This window comes from Pygoscelis adeliae, unplaced genomic scaffold, assembly GCF_000699105.1.
Source record: "Pygoscelis adeliae isolate BGI_AS28 unplaced genomic scaffold, ASM69910v1 Scaffold591, whole genome shotgun sequence".
NCBI classification, from domain to species: domain Eukaryota; kingdom Metazoa; phylum Chordata; class Aves; order Sphenisciformes; family Spheniscidae; genus Pygoscelis; species Pygoscelis adeliae.
This window is the reverse complement of record NW_008824069.1, coordinates 87,682-97,776: the sequence shown is the minus strand read 5'-3', so window position 1 is coordinate 97,776 and position 10,095 is coordinate 87,682. Positions and strand designations below refer to the sequence as shown.

Genomic DNA, 10,095 nt, shown 5'->3' with positions numbered 1-10,095 from the left:
GAGTCCCAGCACCCTCCAAATGATGCTTGCACAGATTTTTTTTCCTTGCTGAAATGAAATCCCAAAACATTCACTTCCTATCTGGGCATTTTTAACAGCAGCAAAGCAATGGCCAAGCGCCATTCCTGAAATCAAGCTTTCCTGGGATGCCTTCACTTCACATTGAGCCATTAACTGATCCTTAGGTCAAAGAAAGGAATAAGAGGGAGGTAACAGCCATGGGACTAGAACCTGCGGACTGAGCACAAGTGCACCCAGGAGCACACCAGTCTCATTTTCTCCTGGGCTCAAAGAATATTTAAATTATTCCACTCTGAGCAGAACAGATTCAGCTAAAGAGAAAGAGAGCAGTCTGTGAACAACACAGTCTGTACAGTATGGTATCCCCTTGGGAGGTGGTAGCATAGGCTCAGGCCCCTTTCAGAAGGGATAGCAACTAGCTTGTGTTTGCCAAGTAGAGAGGGCCCCGCTCTGCAAGCTGGCAGAAGGGACTACCCACTTGTATGCACACTTACCTGAGATTCCTGTCGCACGCTGACCTCCTCCCCCCCATCCTTCTCCACCTCCTCCTTGCTTGGTGACCTGGATACATATTTGGTTTTGTTCACAGATTCCTCAACCACCTTTTTTTCAGACTCCTTCATTATTTCCAGAGACTCCTGTGTTGTGTTGCTGTTTGACATCTTCAGAGCCCTACAACGTAGCAATGGGCACCTGCCAGAAGAGGTCACAGAATGGGTGGAAGGAGTCAGGGGGTGGAAAGAGTTTCTGTATGGAACACAAACTCTTGCACATATAGGTTGTAACTTCCTTGTAACTCACCTTGTGTACAAAGACCCAAAACCAAGCACTTCAAAGACAGCCCATGCACTCATCCCCTTGGATGCAGCCCCTTGCAGCACCTGCCTTGAGGAGACCTCGCAGGAGGTCCATGATTCTCACCAGGACTCTGGGGACACTAGCAGGGCTGAACAAAGCCTCTGAGATATACAGAGGTCCCAGTGCAGGCACTCTGCCCTCTAACTTTGATTCAAGGGAGAGACTGAGGGTAGTCCTAATGCTAGCAAACATCCAGAGGCAGGGAATTCAGTAGCTGAAATAAACTCAAGCAACCAGAGGAGGTGTGCTCTGCCCCAGGACAAACAACAACAAAAAATCTGCATTTTTCTCCCCAAATCCCAACCCAGTCCTTCTTGCAATTAGTCAAATCTTCAGTGAGAAAACAGCCTCATACCCAAGATATTGCTCTGGTTCTTCCTGTGAAATAAGGTAACCCCTGATATCTTCTCTCTAGCTGCCTATGGTTAGATACTTCAGGAAAAGTGGGAGTCAAACAATAACAGTCAAATTACAGATTAAGACGAAAAAATAATGCTTTCTGACAAAGTTGCGTTTAATTACTTCCTTTTGATTAGCAAGAACACAGGCAGCCCACAGAGCCCCTGAAAACGCCTCTGAATTAGAGCAGAATCTAGACAGGGCAGCAACGTGTGCCTCAGTCTGCTGACAGTCTTAAACAGGAGCAATGAACAGGTCACATATCCATTCATCAAATTAAGTGTTAATTCCAATCCGATTGTCTAGAATTGAAACATCAGCCCTCTCAGCTAACTCAAAGCAGGCCTCTTGGAGCTTGAGTGAAGGCTAAACCAGCTTATGTAGGACTGCAGAGGGATTCTGGTACTGAGAAACACATTTGTAGAGACACTGCCTGTGCAGAACCCAATGTTCATCCTGATGACAGATGAGGAGGCTGGATAAAAGGCAGGCCCATTGAGACAAGTTTCCAAAAAGAAAAGGGGAACCCTAAATTTGGGAGAGGCTCAAACAAAAGGTCTGGGCACTGGAAAACACAGCTGATGTTTAACAACTTGTTTTATTAATTACTTTGGCAGAACATGGCTGAAAAAGAGTCAGATCTCACAGAGATTTATTGACTCTTGGCTCTGCATGGGAACTGCTAATATTCATTAACTAATTCAACCTCATTCCCCTTTAATTTGTGCGGCTGCTGAACATAAAACATGTATTTGACTCTTATTACGGCTACTGGAATCAGTTCCAGTTCCAGATACAGAAAGCAAGAGAGTGCAATCAACTGCTTCTAGTTCATGGATTCTTACAGGGATTTGTAGCAAACTTGTTAAGACACCCAGGGCAGATGTCCTGTTGTGAATGGAAAACACTGTGTTACAGGCAAACCCCCGTAGCAGGGCTGCAGCCAGAGAAACCACAGTACCGTGCAGCAAGTGTGCCTGGGAGATGCCAGCACTGCACTGGATCCAAGCGAGAGGATGGGATAGGACGCTTACTGACAAAAGGAGGAAGCTACGGTCACCTTAGCTTTCTTTCACACCTATCATTGCCTGTTCTAGACTTATGATGAGCTTTCCCCCAGCAATAAGACTCACTGCTGTCAGTTCAGAGTCACAGATGGGAGAACCAGGAAAGGAAAAAGTTACTTAACCCAAGGCCTTGATGAGTAAGCGGCACCTTGAGGTTGTGTGGGAAATACTCCCATTGATCCCAGAAAATTCACGGGAAAAGGGTGCAGGGAAAGCAAGAAAAGCTGGCACGGATGAAGCTGACAGGGCTGCACTGTCCGGTTTATGCACAGGAACCAGTATGTTTCAAGGCAGACGCATGTATCCATAGGAGAGTGACTATGGATGCTATGGGTTGATATAGGCAAGTGGATACATCCCAGCACTGTATGAAAACAAGGTATTTCTCACTAGAGAGAACTGCTGGAAGATCTCAGCCACTGTTCATGTGCATTCATTCTGCAGCAGGAAGGTTACAAGAAACCCACTGTTAATTCCATAAGCACCTTCCAATATAGCACACCTGAAAGTCTTAAGATGAGGACATGAGGGGCCAGAAGGCTCTCTTCTCACCTGAGGGGCAATACTGAACAAACATAACTGGGCAAGATCCCTGTGCCTGCTGCAGTGCTGAGCTGGGCTCCTTCAGCCCAGCATCATCACACTGTACCAAGCAGGCTATCCCACAACCAAACTGGTGGCTCCTGGCAGAAAACAGCTGCCATCAATAGCTTGTTACAGAAAAGGAACCAGAGAACAGTCTGCTGTTGATGTTAGCCTTGCAAGATGATTCTGCAAACAACTCTCCCTTCCAGCTGCTAACTACTTCCAAGCATGTATGTGGCCTCAAATGCCAGGTGGAGGAGAGGGTGAGAGCACCTCAGTCTGCTATTCTGAATGCTAATCAGTGCAGATCCTTGCACTGCATGATCACTTGCTGCTCCCTATCCCTTCCCGGCACAGTCCCACAGCGCACAGCACCACAGACAATCCCATTGGCAGGCATCTCCTGGAGCACCCCTGCAGGAAGCAGCTTCCCTCAGGAATCACTGAGGCATCCATCCTCCAGCTGCAAGGGTCTGTTTTTCATCCTGGCAGGCTAGGTATGCAACAATTGCCAATAGGAACCGCAATCGAGATCCCAGGTTTATAGCAAGCATGCTGCATAGGGTGGTGAGCCCCCACACGAGAGAGTCATGCCCTGCTGTGATTCCTCCGACAGGAACTAGGTCAGAAAAGGAAAAGGAAGTACTTGCTTGATTTGCATGCCAGCCTCCTCAGCAGGAGTCTGGATTATGCAGGGGGTAAAGCTGGTAAACTCTGCTTCCCCCCTCCCCAAAATGTTCCACACTGTAGGAAACCGCTCCAGCCTTGTGTTCAGGCCAGGGCCCTGGCTTGTAAACAAGCCAGGAGGATCTGTAGCAGATTTGGGGAAGGGAGGCAGGAGGCACCTGCACTGCACACATGACAGTTATCTAAATGGGGAATTTCTGCACTAAAATAAAGGAAAAGGTTTTGTATAGCTCATTCTCTTTGCAACAGCCACCCTACAACAAGTTTTTACCCCCAAGCCAAGCACCTCAGTTAAATTTGAGAAGGGTAACAGGATCTTTTCTCATCATACTGCAATGTAACTTCAGCATCACAACAAGGTGAATATAATCAGCTTTCCCTCTTCTCTTCCAGAAAAGATGACTCAGAGCCACTGCATTGACATTTGTAGGCTGACCCCTTGTCCTGGTTTCAGCTGGGATAGAGTAAATTTTCTTCCTAGTAGCTGGTATGGTGCTGTGTTTTGGATTTAGCATGAGAATAATGTGATAACACACTGATGTTTTAGTTGTTGCTAAGCAGTGTTTATACTAAGTCAAGGACTTTTCAGCTTCCCATACTCTGCCAGTGAGGAGATGCACAAGAAACTGGGAGGGAGTATAGCCGGGACAGCTAACCCAAACTGGCCAAAGGGATATTCCATACCATGTGATGTCATGCTCACTATATAAGCTGGGGGGCGTTGGCCAGGGGGATAGCAATTGCTGCTTGGGGACTGACTGGGCATCGGTCAGCAGGTGGTGACCAGTTGCATCACTTGTTCCCCCCAACCCGGTTTTGTTCCTCTCTCTCTCTCTCTCATTGTTGTACTTTCCATTACAATTTATTATTATTGTTGTTGTTGTTGTTATTATTGTTTTATTTCAAGTATTAAACTGTTCTTACCTCAACCCACGGCTTTTCTTACTTTTGCTCTTCTGATTCTCTCCCTCATCCCACCGGGGCAGGGGGAGGAAGAGTGAGCAAGTGGCTGTGTGGCGCTTAGTTGCCAACTGGGTTTATAAACCATGACACCCCTCCTGATAAAGCTTCCGTCCGTGGCAGCAGTCCTCCAGGATATTTCCTTGCATATAAAATTCAGAGAAGATATGTGCACTGCTAGTGCTTCTCAATAGCGATGCTTTCTAGAGGTGGTTTCCTTTCTGTATGAATGAATCAGCCCTACTCTCCCAGGACAGACGTGGGATGCAGTGAGGGGGTGGCAGACATGATCTGCTGTGACAGACAGCGGCTTGCAGAGAAAGTGGAAGTTCAGAGGACTTGGTGGGGTGGGTAGGACTGAGCTGTGCCTTGCCAGGGAGATGAAAAGATTACATAGATGCAACGTTAGGGAAGCCACAAAATCTGTGTCAGAAAAGAGAACAACAGAGCAACAGAAGGGTGAGCTGCCATTGTTTTTTTGGTTTGGGTCTGGAGGCTGGCAAAGTAAACAGGCCAGTCAAGGCAGTGACAGTGTGAACACTTTGTGCACACTGGCAAAGGGCCAGGTGAAGGGGTAGCCAGGACAGATTTACATCCTTCTCTTCACTCCGAAGGGGAACACTGAACTCCACCTCTGCTGCCTTCTTGCTACATGCAATTTGCAGCTGCCAAGCCATGACAATGGAGGCAGCAGCTGGTCCTGGTTCCTGGCAGGGAATAAAAGCAAGAAACTTCTGCATTTACAGTTAGGATAGATCCAGCAGCAAATCTGGGAAAGGCAGAAAGCCTACTGCTAAATAAACTCTCTTCCCGGCCTTCTTCCTCAGAGTACAGACACACTCCTGTGAGCTAAATGAAGGTGCAAAGGAGACATACAGCTGCTTGGCTGTAGCTGCCTACATGCACGCTCCAGTGTTGCAATAGGATAGAGGTATCTGAGGTAGCTCATCTCACCATGCAAGACAGTTAAGCTACCTCTCAGTTTCCAGGGGGAAAGGAAACAAGTGTGAGTGGTCTCCACTTTCTCAGTCCCTGTCCAAGCCATGACCACAGGAGCAAGTTTGCATGCTTACAGCCTTCTTGACCAGGCTTCACAATTTGCTTCAAGACAAGAATCTTGACTCACTTCCCCTCCACCTCCTCCCTTCATTATTAACCAGTTCTTTTTTTGCTTTCCGAGACTCACTCCAAAAGGCATTCGACAGGGCAGAGTAAAAATCTTACCAGACTCGGCCCAGGTCATCAACATTAGTGGAACAGAGTTTTCACTACCGAGAAGGCTGCAGAGCCTTGCTGCCAAGAAGAAACCCAGACACAGCCATAACAGCAGCAGCATTCTCCATCCTCAGGCTGGTTATAAAATATAAAGAAAGCATACTTAGAAACAAAACACATCCAATCACATGCTAAGCAGAGTTAAAGTGCTCTGAGGGCTCAGAAATAAACATCCCAAGGCTGGTGATTCACTGGCGGGCAGGACAGTCCCCACCACATTGCTCTGATGGACAATCAAAGTCAACTCTGAGCACTGGGAGAAGAACTGGGCAGGAAGAGCTAGCCCAGCCCAAGGGAGGTTTGCTGGTGCAACTGGTAATTAAAACTAACAAACCAGCCTGTAAGAGGGAAGGGGGAAAGCAGTGGCCTTTTTCCAGCATCTGAGTTTCACTTCATCCCTCTGTCTAAAGCTTTAGTATTAGCACCATATATCACTGAGTAAGTACCTCCTGCAAGCTTAAATGATGATGCTCTCATGAACACTTTGCTCATTGGCTTCCAGGTCAACCAATCGGAATCACAGCTCCATGGCAACAGGCTCTATCACTAGGAGCAACCAGACAAGTTTGGGGGGGTGATTTAGATTCCCCCTCCTCGCTCCCCTTCCCAAGCACAGTGTCTGCTGTAGAAAAAGGTTTTCACAGGAAAAAGTGGAGGCGGCGAGGTGGAGAGGGTGCTGCAAATTCAAGGCATTAAAGCCTTCTTGGTTCTACTGACTAAACCAGGCAGCGCAGTGCTCCCTCTCTGCACCAAGGGATCTTCAGAGAGGCTTTTGTCTTCTCCCTTTCTGCCAGGGCACAGCAGCTGGTAAAGTTTTTGCTGTATTAAAGTACACCTACCATATGCAACAAGAGGCTGTAATGAAAGGCTTTGCTAGTAGGACCAACAAAGGCCACATAGCTCCTGAAACATCTCCCTCCTAGGCTCCATTTGGGCTCCCAGTCTGCTCTGCAAAATGTAAGCTGCCTCCACTAACACTGTTGACTGGGGCATCCCCAGCATCCCACAAAAAGTCTGCAGCCTCAGTTTGAAACCAAACAGGTAAAGAGCCTTTTAAGCACATTCCCTTTCCCTCCTATTGGAGAAAACAGCTCCCTATCAGAGGTAACAGCTTTAGCTAGAACAAGCACCTGGTTCAGTGAGAAAGCCCTGAAACCTTACTCGGGAACACTCATAAGCTGCAACTGTCTCAGCCAATGAACTAACCTCTCCCAAATTCTCTCCATTGCTTTTTTATTATCAGTTGAAGAGAGGGGTTTAATTCCTCACTACCATACAGTTCCTACAAAACCTAGGAAAAAAGAAAACCAGCAGGCCACATGTATTTGACTGCACAGTGCATAGGCTTCTAGTGCTTAGTCATTGCTTTAAATCTTAATCTCCACCCCCACATTACATCAAAGAGGTGAAATTATGATGCAGATGGAAGGGTTTGACTCCAGGTGGAAAGAGGGGAAATAACCTTATATGAACAATGAGACAGGAAATGCAGGTGAGATAGAAAGCCCCCTAAGTTAATTCTGCAGAATATCAGGAGTCTCCAACATGTCCCTCCCAAATAATTCCAAGGAAGGAAGACAACACCAGTTAAATTGCCTTCATCCACAGCTGAGGAAAGCCCCCATATCAAGCTCTACTTCTCATTTGCTGAGCAAATGTCTGCAGCAGCTTAAAGTGCTAACGGCTCTCCTGGCTGTTCACGTAACATCTGTGCTGTAAGGCATGGCTGCTACAAGAGAATCCCTTCAGAGGGACCCATCTCTGCAACTCAGCAGAGCCACTGCCCACTTGTTTTTGAGGGGCTTAAAGCTCAGGGGCTATCAGGCCTGTTCCACTGACCGTAACCCCTAGGAAGAGGCCAGTGTCTGCAACAGCCTAGCTGTGGTGGCCATGGTTCGCTTCTGCGTCTCTGGCTGAATGTAGGAATTTGGAGCCTGGAGAAGACATGTAATCTTAGAGCTCTTCTTCATTTCAAATACCTTTAAAAAGGCTGTTCACTAGTACAGGTGCAGTCAGCCCTGTTAAATGGCACAATAGCCAGTAGGTATGTTATGGGAAACATCTGAATTATCGCCATGGCAGTAGTTCTCAGTTATGCAGTATGTGGATGGATTTCATTATGTAGAACATCTCAAACCACAAGATAATTTCAGGGGGAAAAAAAATAATCAGTTATTTTGTTACCTCCCTCAATCAATGCAAGCACTGAAATCAGAATAGGTGTCAATTTGCTATTACAGTACTCCAGGAGTGTGATACAACTGTGTCAGGACTGCCAAAATCATCTTCATGTGATACACAGGAATCAAATGTGCCAGAACAATAAAGATGCACTGGCATCTGAGGAAAGAGAGAATCAAAAAGATACAGCATGCTTTGCCCACGGGCTTCGAAAAAGCCAAACTTTAATAGCCTGCCATTTCCACCTGGATGCAACTCAGGGTTTCTATCCAGAATGCTGCTGTCATAGCTGAGTCTGGCCCCTTAGGAGGCAGTAAGCAGGACACACACTGTAGTACCAGGGCCTTTCCAGCACTGCCTCAGGAAGAACACGTCAATGCTGAAGACTCATTGCACGTTTGACAAATGGCATTCTCATGAGCAGGCTGCCACATCCCCAGGGCAGGTTCACCTTTGTGAATTACCTGCTTTATCTAGAGATCTTAGTTCATCAAAATAACAGGCAGCACCACAGTCCCTAGGCAGGCATGGAAGCAATAAGAACGCAGCAGGGCCTCCCTTGCCAAAGCCTTTGGGACCACATCACCCTGGGGATGGGTAAACATCTACATTACTGCAGTCTGAGAGTTGCTATTAAAACAACACATCTTGCCTAGACACAATGGAATAGTTTTCACTGAAAATGAGTATTTCAGCAGAAGATAAAACAAAAAGCACCACTTAAATGAAAACACATGAGGCAGAGCAGCTGTTGTGAAGGGAGCACACAGCAGAGGTAATTGCCTGCCATGCAGACGTGCTCCAGGCAGGAGGATGGTTTCACCAGACGAGTTCCATTGCACCGAACAATCAGGAAAACGCCACTTTAACTCAAGTCATAGTTGCTTTTTCATTTCATCAACACGAGAACAAGGCCCTCATACAGGATGGGAAGAACGACATCTGGGCCTAAGACAGAAACTTCATCAGATCTTGTAAGGTAAGCAACACAGTGCCCTGGGCAGCACAAGGAAGGCAGAAGTCCTTTTAAGGAGTGGAAGAGGTGTTCGTTCTTCCCTGCGAGGCAAGGAAACAGAAGATGCTGTTGAACCAAGTCTGAAACATGAATGTGTCCCACCACCTACCCAATGCCTCCACACACTCTGCAGGGGATTCTGCAGTTTTTAATCTGGTGCCTGTTGTGTTGAGATCCAGCCTCTTGTGGAATAAAAAGCTCATGGTAGAACCCTTTGCACTTGTCTCAGGATAGAAAAATTCAAAGCAGAACAATTAATTTCTTTCCCCCCTCCAGATTCCAGATGTTCCCACTCAAGACAGATCTTTGCTTCTTGCCCCAAAGGCCACACTGTTCTTTTTGTGCAACTTAAATTGCTACCTTTCACATCAGAGGTGGCTGAATTTCAGCAGCAAAGGAGATAACTTCCATTCATAACAGAGCCCTGATCCTTCAGAATGGGAGAAAGTATCAAACCAAGGAAGGATTCCCTACTACAGTTAAGAGGGTATCCCAGCATGTCCTGTCACCCCCAGGTGTAATGCTTGGAAACATCCTTGCCACATGAACCAACACAGAGGGGAGAAATGACATGTCAGTGAAGTAACACAGATTCTGTTCATTTGCCAGGAATACAAAGGTGGCAATGTCCACTGCACCATCCAGTCAGCTGCCATCACCGAGTCAGCTGGGGGACTCAGGAGCTCACAACCAAAGGAAAACAGCAAAATGACAAAGTAAAAGTGTGTTGTTTTTTTTTCCCTATACATGGAAACAGCTGATTGGGTGTAGTAGCAGCAGGAAGAGTTGCCATATGCCTGACAGGAAACTTCAATGTAGAGTTGACCAATGTGTTCAGAAAATCCAACTTGATTGCCTGCATATTCAGGTCCTTCCTTTTTACTCCCAAAGCAGCCTATAGATGTTGTCATGCAACATCAGAGCTCCCATCTCATTTCTGCTGCAAAAAGTTGACAACACAGAAAGAAGGCAATCATTGGATTCAGGCATGCTGGAGATCTCCTGGGGAAGACAACTCAGTTCAGCACCAAAGCCAGAGGCTGTAAA

General features: G+C 46.8%; 1 protein-coding gene across 5 annotated transcripts in view; it reads right to left on the bottom strand.

Annotated features, from left to right (window-relative positions):
- Positions 1-708, bottom strand: part of R3HDM2 (R3H domain containing 2) — a 27,398-nt gene extending 26,690 nt beyond the window's left edge. For all 5 annotated transcript variants that reach the window (XM_009334152.1, XM_009334153.1, XM_009334154.1 and 2 more), the window contains exon 1: positions 516-708. In XM_009334152.1, the coding sequence (XP_009332427.1) occupies positions 516-683 (168 nt within the window). In that variant the 5' untranslated portion in view covers positions 684-708. The remainder of the gene's footprint in view (positions 1-515) is intronic.
- Between the last annotated feature and the right edge of the window lie 9,387 nt (positions 709-10,095).